Genomic DNA, 17,974 nt, shown 5'->3' with positions numbered 1-17,974 from the left:
CAGCACTTATGTTCATGTGTAGGAGGATGAAAAAAACCAAACCAATATCAGCTTTTACTTGAAGCTTGAGCAATAAAAGTTGCAGCACACATCATCCTTTCAAATTTTATAGTCTATATTTATGCACACTTGAGCTGGAGAGATCACTGATATAAGGCATGAGACATAAACGACTGCCTTATATGCTGCATTACATTATTAAGCTAAAACCCCAAAGAATTTACTTTCCTTTATAAAACAGTATTCTAAGCACAATTTGTTATTTTAAGGTTAAGAAAACCGCCCCCTCTAATTTTCAGAAACTACGTTATCTTAGAATGAATCATGAGTTTGGAGAAACCCTACCGTTTATACTTACATATATCGAGAACAGATGCTTAGAAAGAAGATTAAAAAAGCACATTTAGCACATAGCATTTTGTTGTAGGCTGATACTATATCCTTTCAGCGTTCTGTTACAATTCCATGGAATTTTTTCCAGAGTGTCCATCTAAACAGTTAGACGTACTGTTTTAAAGCTCAAAGTCATAAGGACTTTGTACAAATAAGGACACTGTATTTCGAATGTTCTGTTCTTAAAATAATACACCTTTGAGTATATTACTTTACAAACACTAGAAGAATGGCCATTATGAAGTTTGGACTTTTTTTTTTTGTTTTGAGTGACACTAAATGTAGTAAATTTTATCCAATGAGTAGAAGAAAGCCTGTTTTGAGAGAGTGCGTTGTAACAATCCAATTGTGTTCAGTGGGCATAAACACAAAAAGAAGGAACATACACCGGAGCTGCTTCGTGTGTCTTAAACCCAGGTGCTAATAGTAGTATACCGTACTAAAGCATCATTCTCCCAGGCTAATTAGTCCTGCTAAAAAACATGGAGAAGCAGGGATAATTAATCCCAGTGGATATCATGCTAAACTGGTCATACAGTTTAAGGACCTAATGTACTATGTTCTTTTTCTCTGGAGACACATTCTTACTGTCTAAAGACCTAGTAACTCCATCACCTTGAACTGTCAGTCACCACTTCCATTCTGAGTCTCCCAAAGGCACTTTCAGCCAAAGAACTGAATTTTAAATGGAAAAGGAACTGCAACCTGTCTTTTCTTTTCTTGAGAAGATATACAAACAGCACACACCAATCTGACCTTCTAATATGCCATTCAGCAGTGTAAATACTTACTTTTCATCCCAAACATGATCACCTCTGTGGAAGATAACTAGGTTATTTTCAGCGTCCAGAGCCAACCCAGAAACCTGGCCTAGTTTGAGATCTAACCCAGGCCACTCCACAGCCTCTTCTATGTGGAAATCTAACCAAAGAAACAAATGAACAAAAGATAAGACACTCATATAGCACATTTGTAGAAAAACATGGTTAACTGGCATTTGGTACAGACTGTTTGGAATTATATGGCCACTTTCTTGCATGCAGTATTTCCATTAATGCATTGCAATTTAATTCCAAGCGTAGTTTTATTATTATAGTAAAGCATGCACAAGCACTGGCATCCTGCTACATATAGGATGACAGAAACTTCAAAACCTCTTTTGAATCCATTCTTTTCTCCATCTTACAAGGATACAGGTACACATAATCTAGAAGTTTTAGGAGCTCTGTGAATACTTCCTACCTTGACAGATTACAGAAAAATAAAACTATTACACAAAATCAGCAGGCAAATTCAAACACTAACCTATCAGTGCTTTATTAAAAAATGCGTAACAAAGACTATGAATCACTAAACCAACCACATATCAAAAGTGGCTGATTCATGACTTTTTTTCAAAAAAAGCTTTAAGCACTAAGAAAAAAAAAAGGAGAAGGAAGAACAGCATTTCTTACGGCCAACATATGCATTAGTTCTGGATAGTTTTCATATCCTAATCAAAATATTATAGGCATGAACAGGAAATAGATGTCTAAATCTGACAAAAGAGATGAAGAAGGGTAGAATATCTGTCACTGTTTATGCCATAACACACTGTTTTTGAAGAATAAATACTGGATAGTTTTTGAGTAACACAAATCTGATTTTAACACTGTATCAACAGCACAGGGTTTAGCAAGTTAACCACTACTAAAAAGTTGGATCCTTTTTGTGTTTGTCTTAAAGTGTAAAATTCCTCAATCAAGACAAATTTAGTTTCAACTTAAAGACTAAATTTAAAAATATAAAAAGATGTTTACTTCTACCTCTGTTTCTTGTAAAAATTGACTTATGCTGATTAAAGATATGAACAGTCCAAAATTTGAAAAAGTTGCAGAGCATTGGTTAAAAGGATTAATTTCTCACAGACTGCTTAAATGCTGTTTGGAAGAAGTTGGTCTGGGTTGCTCTGGCAGTATTAAGAGACAACTGACCAATATTCCCCAAAATAAAAAACGTAATTCCGATACAAGGAAATAAACAACCCAAATCCTAAAGTGCCTTCTACATGTTAGGAAATCCATCACTCCTTCCTTTCAGAAATGAATTTGTTCAGCATAATTGTGGTATTTCTAATGTGTAGACTTTGTAGGTAGGTACATATAGCCAAACTGAAGGTGAATAGGAAGCAATTTCTTTGCAATTACATGAAACTGGAGCTGTTCCACTAGTATTCAAAGAGTTTGACAGCAACATGCTGTACTTTGCAACTTTCAGTTCACCTGAAGTTTGTATGTTTTGCTGTGATCCTAAAAGCCGACCACTGGGGTACCATCTAGGCAGGTTAAATACACATCCCCATTCACAAAGTGCCAGGGCATCAGTGCTTTGAAACAAGGCATATCACAGACCTTTACAAACAGCACCCAAGGAGTCTGAAAGGGTTCATCTGGAACTGATCTTTAATGAAAGGAAAAACGAAAAGGGAAACAGTGCCCAAAAATCTTCAGGTCACCTCTGCAACCCAGCTGTTCTGATAAGCACACGCTCTGGCCCCCACCTCTTCCATTTCACTTGGAAGAGATGTAGTCTGAGGAGTAACAGCAAGGATGGGGTGGAGGGAAAACCATGTTCTACAATCTACACAGGGGACAGATAAAACCAGTGCTGAAAACCTACCACAGATTAGGAGGTATTTTACCTTTGTAGTTTTAGATACCATAGCTAGACTAGGTCATAGAGAAGCTCTCTAGGCAAACACAAACCTAAGGCAACCAGCAACTGCAGTCAATCCAAGGCAGTAATCAGAAACTTGTCCATCAAGAAATTCTACTCTGTAGCAATTTTAGCCAAACAAAAGTTCCAAGCTATAAGAAAAGCCATTAATAAAAAAATTATACATATTCATACTTCTGTACAGTTCAGTTGGTCAGAGCAGCTGCAGTACCAGGTATATTCATGGATGTTAGGATTTTGAAAGGAATAAAAGGATGGAAATGCAGTGTCTGCTTCCTCACTTCCTCATCCCGTATCAGCCTAAGTTAACTTGCAGAAAACTTGTGTACGTTTAGTGTTACAGTGCCCCTTGGCCCCTCAGCTTTTTCCAAAAAAGCTAGAAAAATTAAAAGGCTAACATAGGAAGCCTAAATTTTAGCCTCTGTAAAATTCAGCCTCTCAAAAGGCATGTGCTGTAAAATACAAAATGTTTATACTTACACTCAAAGGACTAAAAGATTTCTGATAGATCAAAACAATGAGATGAATGTACAGTGAAATACAGTCGAATCAGAAGAACTCCAGGCTTTACATATCCTTTAGATTTTCTCATACTTTTCCAAAATTTATTTTATTATAGTTATCTCTTCTTTTTCCTTCACAAGTCTCATACTGAAAGTCCTTTGATACAGGTTTATCTTAAGGCAACTAGCTTTTTACAAAAACTTACTTACTAAATTTAGACTTCATTTATCTAAGACTGATTATTAATTTCCAGAAAATCTAAGCAGTCCATGGAACAGTTACACATGAAAGAAAGAAAATTACTTTCCCCCATTAAAATAATTTACAATTACATCTTAAAAAAGTATATATAATAACCAATTTTGTTGTAAATGAGATTTCTAAACTAAGTACCAGATCTTCTACGTTGTAATTTGAGTAATTCCTTTCATCAATAAAACTATAAAGAATTACATAGATTTAAGACACGCAAATCAGCTTCTAATCTCTCTATAAGTAAAAGAATAAAGCCTTATTTATTGGCAAAATTGCAATTTACTGTCCAGAAATCGTTGGAAGCTCTTGCTAGCTTTTAACATTATAAATTTCAGTCATGTGGCATTTACAGCCTGCCATCACAGTAGGCATTTAAATCTTGCTAAACGTAAGCAAGCACTTCACAAAGGAGTTTTACAAATTGGGAAATTACACTGTTTGCCTTAATTGGGAGGTGTAACTGTATTGGTTGCAGTGATGTTGAACAATCCGACTGATTAGTGACCAGTCTCAGTGGAAAAAGATAACAACAGTACAGGAAGAGCAGTAATATAGTTACAAACATAATATGTGTAACAACCATACTTAACGTATCGGTCACTTGCTATTTCAGGCCAGTTACATGTTAAAAACTGGAATATTTGCAAGACTAAAAACATTAAACTATTTTAATTCCAGTAATTTTTAAAAATGAAATTAATTTAACAGCAACCAGAGTCCGAAGAAATACTGAGATTTTTTTAAAATTCAATATAGTAAAGAATTTTAAGAAGGATGCAGATTTTTTTAATTAAAACAAGACAAGTTTAAACGCTTTCTGTTCCACTTCTTCCTCTGAAGAGGAGAATTCTGTTATCGAAGGTTCTGTTCTAATATACAAATACTTCCCAAAACAGAAACCAAACGTGCTTAAAGATTTTATTGCTATAGAAGTTCTTTTGCCAAAAGATGGCGCTGACAGCTTTTGTGGTTCAGAATTTCTGTAGTTAGCAGTATCACAAACATTAAAAAAATAAATCAATGCTAATTAAGATCAATTCAGTTTTTCTTTTTGCTGTAACTCAAAATTGCATCGTTTGAAAGTCCATTTATTAATTAGCCCTACACCAACAAATTCCCCCAAAACGAATATATAGCTACTAAAGTAGCTGAGCAAATGCTTTCTGTAGTTAGAATTCATGCCATATGGTGTGCCAACCAAGCCGTTTATTCAGTCCACTGACACTCCCTCCGCTGGATCAGTTAGAACAGAAAGAAAATTTCCTTTTTCCCCTCTATACACCACATGCTGCTAGTCTGAACTGAACAAATGGGTTTTGCAGAAATGCTACATACATTACTCTTCCAAGCACGTAATACCAGTGTGACTTGTGGAATTATTTATGATTTACACTTTTGTCAGGCACATAGTAACATCCCACCTGTTTTTTACCTCTATGTCAATAATGTGACAGGCTTTCATTTAACTGACTAGCGTAACATAACATTGGAAAGTCCTCATCTTTGGTTTTCTTTTAAATACAAACCCAGGATTTTGCTGAATTTGAATACTATAACAGAATCCCACATAAACAGAGACAATACATGTTAACATTTTGAACTGAAATAAAAACCACATGGATGATGAATGATGTGCATTTGCATACAACAGTACTTGGAAACATCAAGATGGCTGGTTGCAACATAAAAGCTAGCATGTGCTTACAGATGACTTTCATGCATGCATACCTTTTCTTTCATGAGATACTAGTCACATGCTGCATTAGTCTTACTTGCTAATGTGGAAAGCCAGATAAGTACAATCAATACAACAGAGACCAAAATGCAAGTAAAACAAACACAATACTTCCATGGTTTCTGCTGTCACAGAAACCTGAAGGGAATGAATTATAAACCTAGTATAACAAAACAGCCTGTCGAAGAATATTTGGATAGGCAAGCCTAATTCGAAATAAATACGCGTAAATTTTTACTGCTCAAGAATTTTTCAGGATTAACTACCACTCTGTCTGAATAAGAGAAAAAACGTCTGATAGAATTACAGCAATAATATTTATAAAATCCTGTATCTGACAAATCAAGGTAATCAGAAAACTCATAAAATGCACCAATTATCCCAGTGGCCATTTTATAGTAGTTACTTGTATTAAGAAAATTCTTCACTTCCAATAGCTACTATATCATGTGTTTACCTAATGATATCAAATCATTAAGTAAGAGTCTTGAGAGTAGAAAAAATACTCTATGTTCCAAAAAGTACTGGTATTGTGACACTGGCATACATTCTTTCTTCACAAATGGAGGGGGAAAGAATCCCACTGAAAAACCTCTAAAATAGAGAGAGAACATTTCCATAATTAGGAAAACTGTCATGTAAAATACTTCCAAGCATCAATTGTTATTCCCTTCAGATTCTGCTAATGTGGATCACAGCTCTTACATTGCATTTCATTGTATAAAATTAACCCCTAACCCACCTCCTGTATGTTCTTTTTCCCAGCTTCCCTCATCATGTTTAGGCTGTTGTAAAGAGAAATGTGTGTTCTCTGGTGGCCTCAAAGTAGACTCTAGTCTGTGAAACTTGTGAATTCTGTCTCTGACAAGAATAGTATTGTCCCTCTCATCATGATTTGTGATCTCTCTGGCAAGATCCTTCTTTTGGACTACATTAGCAATCTCAGCTACAAGATCTGATTCTGCCTTTTCTGTAGGGTTATGCTTATGTACATGTACAACATCTTCCCTTTCTCCTAGCAGCTTGGAAAGGAGTGAATAGAAATCACCTGTACAGAAAGAGAAAACATAAGAGGAAAGGAGGGGAAACAAACAATTATAACAGATCATGTAGTTTTAGAAAGCTTCAACAAAGTATAATGTACAAAGTTATTCAAACAGCCATTGTCAAAAGTAGTAGTAGAACCATTTCAGCCTCAGGTATTAATTGATCCAAGTCTCTGGTACGAAAATATAATGTCACATCTTTATCAACTTTAATTTACATATAAATGTCCACTTTTACCTGACATTTTGGAATCAAAAAATCATCACCCCTGCACAGACGGGAACAAGACAAAAAAAAAGAAGAAAAAGAAAATGCGTGCAAATTTCAGAACAAGAGTATTTATTATGGGATTATCTGGATTTGCTAGGCGACTACTGTAGACTTATCCTACTTTTATAAAACAAAGAGGTAAAAATTCGTTAGTTTTATCAATTTGTTTACTTATAAAGACAGTATTTCTTTGAAATCTGTCATCGCATCAAAAGCTTAGGCTGTAGAAACAAACTTTTACATTTGCAAACAGATTCCATAGAGCATACTGTAGAAACAAGACACACTAGCAAAACAGTGATCCATTAATTTTTCATTTATTAATTTGGTCTGGGTCCTGTCCTTCCTCTTCCACCAAATAGTAACACTCCTTAGTCACAATGTCATCTGGCAATGCAGGGATCAGTACTTTCTCAAGCTGCTTGCTAGCAACATAGTTATCACTATAGCTTTCTTAGACATCAACCACCATTTCAGTAAATTCCAGAACAACAGCTCTAAGCCAACAACCTAAAATTTGGTATGCAAATTCCAGAACCACAACTTTTTTCAGAAAATATTCAAACGACCTGAACAGGTTTTCATGAAGTCAATGTTAAATTATTTTTGCAGGATAAATTAAAATGATGACATTGTGACACGTATATCCCTCTCCTGGGATTCTCTGCTAACTAGCATGTACCCAACTTGCTAGAATTTATTAACCCAGTATCTTGGCTGCCCGAAAGTACTATCAGTTCAGTTAAATGCAACTGCACCATTTGAATGGAAAGAGATAACCAACATGCTTTAACATTTAATGCAAGTAAGTACACTTCTATTTCACTTCAAGTACAAATCACTCATAATTAAGAATTTGTATTATTTTATTACAGGCTATATAAGACATCTTTTAGAAAAGCAGAACTATAACTAATGAAGCTTTCACCAAAAAAATTCTATCCAGAACCAGAAATCGTCACTTGCAGCCTGGGACAGAGGAAAATGAGTCTTTTGAAAATGACCCTAAGAGGATCTGTCATGTTTATAAACAGTCGTAGTTCAGTGATTTTTGGGTAGGATTCCGCTCCTTGCCTTGGAAATGAAATATCCCAGATGAAATCTTCTGTCAGAAAACAATTACTGAAGTAACAGAGCCAATTTCAATGAAATGAACAAAGCAAATTAAACTGTTAAGCTATATAACAAATATGATCTATTTGTTTCAAATACAATTGTAAAGATAGAATGCTTCATAATCCTAACATTGTCATTCAGCTAGTCCAACTACTGATTCAGCACAAATCCAAATATTCAAAGTTTCAGATACAAACAGCATTTATTCTGAGAAAGGTTTATAATTACATTAATTGGGTTCAGTAGTCTCTACTGAAAGCATCCAAGAATTGGTGCTGATGTAGAAATAAATCTGGAATTTCCTTTACTTAGGCAACAATCAGTATTAAAATACTCCCCACTGGCCTTAACTATATTTTTGCACCAGTTTAAAAATTAAACTAAATTCATATGTACAAAATTTTTTTTTCTTTTCCATGGCTGAAGACCCACAGATGAGCAAAGCCCACTGACTTCTCTATATGCAATTATTTCCAACAGAGAGGTCTGAATGGCAAAAGCAGCATTCTGCCCAATGTAACTGTGAAACCAGCAAGCCTGATGCTATTTTAAACTGCAGACCTTTCTAAAGCAACTTTAGTGATCTTTGTCAAGTTCACTCTTTCCTAGTTCTGTATCAACAGTCTGATCAATTTACTTGTAATTCTCGGTCACAAAAAGAACAACAACATGCTACACTTTGTATAAAGGTTTCAGATCTCTAACTCACAACTTGTATGCTCATCTTCTTTGAACAAACAAGTCTGCCAGCTTCCTGCTTCAGCCAAAGACATCGCATTCTACCTCTGTTGTGCAATGGTTGCCACTGAATAATTAACTCACCCTCTAAAATAGATATTGCATGTTGATTAAAAAAAAAAAAAAAGTGCTCCAGTGTCTGAAATTAGCTTTTCTTACTACAATAGCTAAGAGATAGGACTCAGTGGATGACAAAAAGAAAAGAGAGTGGGGTAATCCAACTTAAAAACCACAAAAGCCCAGGGAACAATTTTTAGGACAAGGTGCTCTCACAGAAAAATCCAGGGGTCTTCAGGGGATCTATTAACCAGGGACTCATCTCCAAGTAGGTTGATCAGTTTCAGTTTTCTCCTAGCACTGAGTCTATGATTGTAAGATATACGAGGAACTTTCAGACAGCAGAGTACTAAGTAAGGAGGTTTGAGTATGTCACTATCAGAGGCTATACATGAGATGTTTTCCAAGTTAAACTTGTCCTATTAGTGCTTTCATTAAGCAAGGGTGTTGTAACCACAACCATTAAGAATATTTAGGAACTGAATATATGAAAAAGGATGTGCCTCAAAGAGTGAAAGTGGTCTGAAGTGCAGCTGCTCTGAAACTGTGATCTTTACCTTAAATAAACATGTTTGAGAAAATGAGTATGAAATCTCTACACTTTAAGTTCAAAACACATCCATGAAGCCTATATATCTGCATATGCTTGGCATAAACAGTAGGCTGAAGTCTTCTGTCAATTTCTTAGCATCTTGACACAGAGTATTTACAAAGCAGAAACGATGTGTTCAGGTGTGAAAGGGAAGAATTGAAGTTTCCTGATTACACAACGTATGCAACTGTTCCCTAAACTCCACGCATTGAATGGAGGTCCCATATTATTTGAGATCAACATTTTTCAGCTTTTTTTGTGATCCCCAGGCAGATTCCAATAAATTTGTAAGCAGCATATTTTCAAGAAGTTATTCAGAATTCACTACAGATAACTAGGAAAGAGCAAACTCATGTTGTTTCCGATCAACAGTTGCTCTCTGCAAAGAAATATCCAGCAAAGATGGAAGCTCAATCTTATGTTGCTGCTTTACAGCTGTCTCGTACAAGATGGAACAGTTGAAGGATGTTGCTTGACTGAAGATACTCAGTGGGAAAGGAACACCAGCAAGATGCACCGTGTTGTTTGTTTGGTCTTGTTTGAAATGGGGCAGCCTGGCCTTTAGAGTACCTCGATATGAGCAGAAGACATAGGTGAATGAACAACTTTTCTTGTTGAAATAACTTAAGTCTAGCAGTGCAGTCTCCAGGAAGCTCACTGATTAGGTTAGCTTCAGAGAGGGTACTTATATGTAGTACTTCTTATCTGTAAGCTATCAGAACACTTCCCTATATGTAAAACACTAAAAGATGATTGGCTGCAGTTTATTCTGCTCTGAAGGAAGTGACTGCTGTCAAGACCAACATCTCCAGAATGAAACAATGCACAAGCATATTCCAGTCAGCTTAAACTTAATTACTGTGGCGGTTCTACACTAGGAAAATTCTTCTACAGAACAGTGTTTTGGAAAACAGTCATACAAACCAATAAAATCATAACATTGGCGACTTCATTGAAAACTGTGAGCTGAACCTCACCTAGTCTCAAAAAAGACTAGATTAGTTTAAGGTTAATAGAACAGTTTAATATGTTGACCACCAAGGTCTGGATAGAATCCCAATGGTGTTGAAATATCCCTGTCTAAAAAAAGTCCCATTTTTTTGAGTGCTAGAACATGACTTCCCCAACTTGCAGTGAGCAGTCGCTGTCCATGGTCCTTTAGCAGCACACCCTTATGCCGTTGAATGCACCAACTTCCAGCCTGGATGAAGTATCTAGCCACTGTGCTGCAGGATCAAGCTACAAGACAGATGGGAAGTTCAGCCATAGGAAGCCTGTCCAGAGAGCTTGAATGTGTAGCTGTTAAGATACATATGTGAAAAATCATTTTACTGCATTTTAGAAAAAATCTAAGAACACCCTGTTGGTGTCTGAGAAGTCTCATCTCCAGAATATGCATTTGTGTCTTAATGCCTGTACAGTTTCACTGAGACAGTTGAGACAGGCTCCGCAGTCTGTCACTGGCGTTCCAGACTTTTGTTAGGAATCAGGCTGAACATGACTTCAAATACAAAGCCACTACTGCAGCCTTCTGACAAAATGATGTCCTACTGGGAAATAATCAGAACTGAGGGATTAAGAGCAAAAATCTAGCAAGCAGTTCTCTGTGTTGACAGGGGACTGGTACCGCACTGTGTGTGTTGCTGCAGCTCAGTTGGTGTGAATGCTTGTATTGAAAGTCTCCTCCTCTTGAGCATGTCTGATCTGACATGGAGCTGGTATTTTGGTCCCTCCAAACTCACATCTTGGTCCTATTATGATTGTAGTAAAGGGACAAATTTTCATAGTTGACTTTAGGTTTCCTAATTATTTCTGAACAAACTGGAGTGTATCCTGAAACTGCACGTTTCTGTCTTCTCAGGATGTGCTTCTGTTTAGTGCATTCACCTGGCAAAAACAGTCAGTGCTTTGCCTTTTCGGAAGTGCTGAGATCAGGGTTCAAATGGTATGGACTCCAGCTGTGACTTCGTGTCCCGGGTTTGGCTGGGACAGGGTTAATTTTCACAAGAAGCCAGGAGGGGACACAGCAGGGATGGCTGACCCAAACTTCCCAAACAAATGGGGTATTCCATACCGTGTGCCGTCATGCTCGGTGCTGAGTGGGGGAGCTGGCTGGCGGGAGGTGAATCATGGCTTGGGAGCGCGTTGGGCACTGAGCGGTGAGAAAGAGTTGCTCTGTGTATTCCCTTGCTTTTGTATACTCTTCTAATTAGTAATGTTGTTGCTACTGTTAGCATCCTTAGCCATTCTGTTAAACTGTCCTTACCCTGACCCATGAGTTTTGCCACCTTCTTCTGATTCTCTTCCCCACCCCAGCGGGGGGAAGGGCAATAGAGTGACTGCATGTTCCTTTGTTGCTGGCCGGGGCTATACCATGACACTTTGCCTCATCTTAAACCTCAGGTAATGTCTATGTAATATATTAAAGAGTCATATCAGAGGATGCGTACTTCAGGTGAAGAACTATCTTCCTGATGAAGACAGTGGAATTTGGCTGCAAGTATCACCTTCAAGACTGTGCCATCGTGAATAAAATGAACTTCTATCAAAATCAAAAGTTTAATTCTCTTGTCTTCTTTGCCTCCTAGACGAAGATACTAAGCTCATTCTAACAGGCATACGTAAGATAACATTGCTGGTGGAAAAGAAGGGGAGAAAGGCATGGAAAGAAACTGCGTAAGTGAACAAAATCTAATGTCTACTTATTTGAAGTGACGTTGGACACAGTTTGACCTAGTAGGCCAAACCAACTTTTAAAATGGCTTCCATTCTGCTATTATTTTTCATGCAAGGCCTACCATACTGATTTAATCTGTTGCTTTGATGAAAGCATTGGAAAGATTCCTTAGAACTAAAAAATATTAAGTAAGGCTGTTTTCTTTTTGAAGGGATTAGAGGGGCTAGGGGAAGGAGGCATTAGATACGAGGAAGTGAAAAGGGTTAAGCTGCTCTAGAGATTCTTGGTCACCATCATTGTGCCCGAAGTGATGCACACTTATAGCATAAACAAACTGTCATGCTTGAAGAACAGGAACTCTATCTGCTCTCAAGATATCTCTAAGCAGCTTACAGAGCTAAAAAAAGATGGAAGAAAAGGTTAAAAAATAAAATAATTAGCTGTTTTCTTCTGTGTCTGCAAGTCCCTAAGAAGGGCTTTTACTACTACTGCAATGTAAATGGACTTTATTTGTTTTTAATTGATTCTTTTTTTTCTTCAACTGTCATAATGTTTTAATGTACAAATGTTTTCAGAATCCAAACATAGTTTATAAAATCACTAAGTTAAAGGAGTTGGTAACGGGGAAAGAGTGTTAAAGGTTAAGAGTAAGTATGAAAGAAGATGAAAGAACCTTCATCGAGGATTACATTTTGTTGCAGATGTGTGTTCTTCATCAACAAATTGGAACCTGAGACTCAAAACCCAAGCTGGCTGCAGTTTCCTAATTCTCCTATTCTTTCCTTTCCTTCCTAACCAGTAATAAGTTCCTGACAAGCAGCAATCATTTTGTTACAATAAAATATATTTAACAGCTACTGCTAAATAACTAGCAATAAACACAATGCTTTTACTACCTAGGACTTTGCTGTGCTTATTCAGATATATTACACACATTTGTAATTCACGGATACAGTATGCCAGTTCCACCTCAAATTTCAATTTCATAGAATCATAGAATCATTAAGATTGGAAAAGACCTCTAAGATCATCAAGTCCAACCATCAACCCAACACCACCATGTCTGCTAAACCATGTCCTGAAATTCAGTACATACTTGTAAATACATTTCTTCTCTCAAAACAACATATACTATAACTATGTTAATCATTAAAGAGTAGTTCTGTTATCTTCAATTCAATCATGTTTTAGTTTAAAAAAAAAAGACATGAAAAATATAAAAACCAAAAACATTTTGGCCATAATAATAATAAAATAATTTTCGTTGTGTTTTATATTTGTGCTCTGACTTCATCATTTCTCTGAACTCTTTCTGTACTAATACAATGTCCACTTTCTATTTCTTCAGACACATTCATGACATTATAAGCAGTTTTTGCAGTTCTTCATTGCTAAGTAGTCTTTTACATTACAGAAAATACCTACGGAAAGACCTTCTACAATTTTAAGAACCAGAGAACATAAATCAGGTGTCTAATAGTGAAGACTGAAACATTCAATTTACAATGGCTTCTTTCCGTATTTGTCATATTTTTTTCCTGCTTAGGTATGCAACCTATACCAGTTGCAATTTTTTTGCTTGTATCTGATGCTCCTTTCCTTACTGTGCTGAAGATGCTTTTGTAAAGATTATGAATAATCTTATTCTAAGCAAATCAAAGGCTCATCTTTTATTTACAACTTCAAGCAGGATCGTTCAGTGTTGAAACAACACGCAAATACACTGCAGTTTTGAATCTTCCTAATTATACTTCTCTAACCGTAAATATTGCTTTTAATACCTTTCAGTAGCATTTTCTTCAAAGGTTTAATTCAGTCACTTTCCTCTTACTTTCATAGTCTATTGAAGGGACTTTGTATAATCTCTGAGCACCAAACATGCATCCCAAGCCTGAGAACATCTAAAGATTTTTGCCTATGTCTGGCATTAATCTAAAAATGTCTCTAACACTTCATTCTAGATATCCCACATCAATATTTGAAAGTGAATTTCTCTTCTGTTCCAAGCCTCATCCTTTCTCCATCAAGCTAAGAAATTTTAACCACTTACCAAAGTGAAGTCCTCTCTTTTCTTACAACCACACACAAACCAGAAAAAGTTACTAAAAATTTATTTTAGAAAGGAATGTAACTCATGGTTATTTGTACTAGCATAAAAATATATCAAGTCTCATTGATTGACTCTGCTGCACAGGTTTGCCATGTAATACTATCATAGAAATACACTACTTCACTACCTGAAAAATCAAGGACCTGCCTGCATGTTGACTGTCCTTTCCTCTTCCTTTCAACACCTATGCCAGAAGAAATTGTAGGCCTCCCTTCACACTTCCCCCTCGTTTTTTTTTTTTTCAAGAAGCGAACAAAAAAGAGGCAGATAAATGAAGAGCTATACCTCCTCCTTTCACTTAAATAAATCAGAAATTTCTATTCCAATACAAAAAACCTTGTTCAGTATATCTTTATTGCAACAAGCTTTCCACAGAAATGCACTAGTAAACAGCAAAATATACAACACTGAACAGACATCTCAGTTTCTCAACTCACAGATTCAGCTACAGCCTAGTGAAATGTTTCCAGCAGTGTAACAAATATGTTGTGCAAAAGTATTCATCTGTGTGTGTGTGTGTGCATGCACATGTGCACTCACATGCAAACATAGCATTAAACAACTGAAAATAACTAAAAGATGGGTTAGGCATCCAACTGGTAACAATAGCAAAATTACCTTAATTCAGCCCCCACTTTGTGTGGATTATGATGTTAATTCTTCTTACAAAGAAACTTCCTCATACAATCAATATGCCATCACTATACACATTAGAATCTCTAAAACAATGGGGTAGAAGTCCAGTGAGGTGTTTTACTATGTAACTTATCTCATTACCAGGACTGCAATTCCAGGATTGCATACTTCAAGCCCAACTTTATAAAAGCTAACTTCTGAATGCTGGACTCAAGCTGTATTATTTTAAATGAAGGAGGTTTAATGGGATTTCAGTTAAAACAGTCAGGTGTGAAAAGGCGACCTCACATGAGTCTGGCTGGGACATTCAAAAAGTGAGATCTTAAGCTCCATTGTATTGAACTTCACCATTTGAGCTCCTGGAATAACTTGTGCTCACAGTAATCACAAAATAATGGGGGATGAGGGAAAAACTCCCCATATTCACAGTCCAACTGACCAATACTAAGAGCAAAATAATCTCAACTTCGACCCTCACTTCAGATTCCATCATCAGAGGCAAAAATATGTGTTACTTTTTTGGTACTAACTTCTAAAATCCATAAGCCAGACACAAGCAAAAATGTACTTTTGTAAGTGTCACGGTAAACATTAATACCAGAAGGAAGATGGAAAATCCCATTTCTTTTCTCTCTCATGTGTACGTAATGTATACATGTCTACATACATGCCCTTCTAAAACAAAAAATCAAATCTAATTTTTGGTTTATATGCTGCAAGTGAATTTTCACTTCAAGCCACTCTGGAGGGTTTGTTTTTTTTTAAGCCATTTAAACATAATTATATTGGTTTTTCTAGGAAAAAAGTTTGCCCTTTCTGCTTCAAACGGAAGTTTATGATTACATCTAATGCACACAAAATGCGGTATCAAATCATGAGCCACAAGCCAACAAATGAAATATTGCACATCTGATTAACCACCACTTGTATATTCCTTCCTTGTTATTAAGAAATTACTCCTGCTATTTTGTCTATACAGCTTTCAGGTACAGTGGCAGCTGACTTTCTCAATAGTAAAGGCTGCTTCACTGCTTGCATACCAAAACAAACCTAAACTATATTATATTATGCCACAGACTGCAGCCAGAGATGTGCTGAACAAACAGAACGAAACACATTTAGGCCTTTTTTCCACAGGTAAAGAAGAGACATCTAGCACACATGGTGAACGCTATGAACAGCAAATCGGTTTTTTCACTACTGTATCTATTGAACACAATTTAATCAAACTTCTATTGATGAACAAAAAATAAACATAAATAATACTTGTTTTGCTAGGAACTTTGTGCTTCAGCAGGAACAGGAAACTCTACAATACGCACAAATGTCTAAATCAATTGCATTTCCTACAATAATTAACTTCCTATGAACAGTTTCTCTTCACCAAATAGTGACACTGCTGTTTCAGAACCAATGTAACGAGGTCAGTTTCATTAAGGTAAGTTTAGTTTAATTTTAACACTACAGGGATTTATCTTTGTCTTTATGCTGAATAGTCGTTCACTTTGCGATGGTTACTATTTATTTAAATATATTTAGGATGTTTGTTAATGTGCTTCTGATGAGTGAAGGTGATGAAACTGAAAATTTAACATAATAGCAATGGTAACTCCTAGAGATGCCGATATAATGAACTGCCTGTGTGTAGCAGTAAGTACACCTTCTAAAACTATGCCCAGGCAACCATGTGATACACACATTATTAGCAGGCAGGTACTTTCACATGGCAGGCTTTTTTTTCCCCTTTTGAGGTAAATGCTTAGATTTAATACTACTCACATAAAAATGTGTCTCTGACCATGCCTCTACCCCCTATATTTGTAAGTATCTCCAGGGCAATGTAGCAATTCAACATCTATTTCTGTTTTAACAAAGTAACAGTGTTTATTTCAATACCTGAAACTAGGGAGGGGAAAATTAAGTTGCTACAACATAATGAGTCACTGAGAAAAAAACACGCAAGATAAAACACAGAATTATGGAAAAATCATTGAAGTATAATCTTCAGAGCAAATCAAAGGCTGAATTCACTGAGCAAGAGCTCAGCATCAACAGAACTAAACAAAGCATGAATTTTGGTGGATCTGTGTTTTGTAGATAAGCTTATCATATAGAGTATGTCATGCCAGACCATAAAAGGAAAAATTTGTGTTATAACCTTTACCTCACTGAAAGTATGTATTTGCTTCTGTGCAGCTTAGGGGTCCACTGCCCCCTCCCTCCAAACTGCAGAATTTTCCTGTTGTTAAGACCTTGTCAACATTTGGTTGATATCGGCTAACTCACTAAAGTTACCCAAGGAGATGGACGAATTGGCAATACAATTGCATAAAACCACTTTACCTTACAACACCAGACTCCAATTTGTATGTGGTTTTTATAGGCCCATTTTAGCAGACCACTTCCAGCTCCTGGTTATGCCACTGTATCTTCGCAGGTGATCATGTGCTTGTAGGACCAAAAAACATGTTCTAAAACAGCCACCCAACTTTCCCTCTTTGGAGACAAAAATAAAACTAAGCCTGATCTTATTTTTCCTTCTGCTTTTTTTGCTTACACACACAAAATTCAACTGAAGTTAGAGCTGTATAAAATTGAAGCTAGGCTAGGTAGCTTCATCTTATTTTTATCTGAAAATAACAAAACCATGAAAGAAAATTTTCTCATGGCAACTAGTATGTTTTAGTATTTCACATTATGTATCCAAATAATTTCAAATGGACAAAACAATGCAGTGTGTTTCCATAGAAACATGTTAGATGAGGATGTGTACTAAACAGTGGTCTCGGCAAACGAGACTGCATTGCAGAAATGTGGCTTTGAAATACATTTCAAAGACAAATGGAAAAGATTGTAAAAACAGGACCTTGTTTCAACATTTTGTTTCAAACATTAACAAATCCAATAAAAGACATGGATAACAAGATCCTCAACCAAATGCTAATGCCCTTACTAGTAACATAAGGGTTAAGCAGGTTGTCCGCATAAATCTTCGTATAAATTTGTAAGCAGCTAGCTCATTCTGCTCTGGAATAGGCTTAAAAAATTTAATTATATTTCTGTCTAACAAAATCAATCTTGAATTGACTAAGATCTAAGTTTCAGATATGGAATTGCAAATACTGTCTC

The 17,974-nt window shown here is 36.2% G+C and overlaps 1 protein-coding gene across 12 annotated transcripts in view; it reads right to left on the bottom strand.

Moving 5' to 3' along the window:
• Window positions 1–17,974, bottom strand: part of PAM (peptidylglycine alpha-amidating monooxygenase) — a 162,591-nt gene that overhangs the window by 20,438 nt on the left and 124,179 nt on the right. For 10 of the 12 annotated variants that reach the window (XM_075410864.1, XM_075410860.1, XM_075410866.1 and 7 more), the window contains 2 exons: window positions 6,345–6,650; window positions 1,185–1,314 (listed from right to left, as the gene is read on the bottom strand). In XM_075410864.1, the coding sequence (XP_075266979.1) occupies window positions 1,185–1,314; window positions 6,345–6,650 (436 nt within the window). The remainder of the gene's footprint in view (window positions 1–1,184; window positions 1,315–6,344; window positions 6,651–17,974) is intronic. The other 2 variants (XM_075410869.1, XM_075410870.1) reach the window with 1 other exon arrangement.

This window comes from Opisthocomus hoazin, chromosome Z, assembly GCF_030867145.1.
Source record: "Opisthocomus hoazin isolate bOpiHoa1 chromosome Z, bOpiHoa1.hap1, whole genome shotgun sequence".
In the NCBI taxonomy this organism is placed as follows: domain Eukaryota; kingdom Metazoa; phylum Chordata; class Aves; order Opisthocomiformes; family Opisthocomidae; genus Opisthocomus; species Opisthocomus hoazin.
Note: the sequence above shows the minus strand (reverse complement) of the source record. Positions and strands in the feature narration are given on the sequence as shown.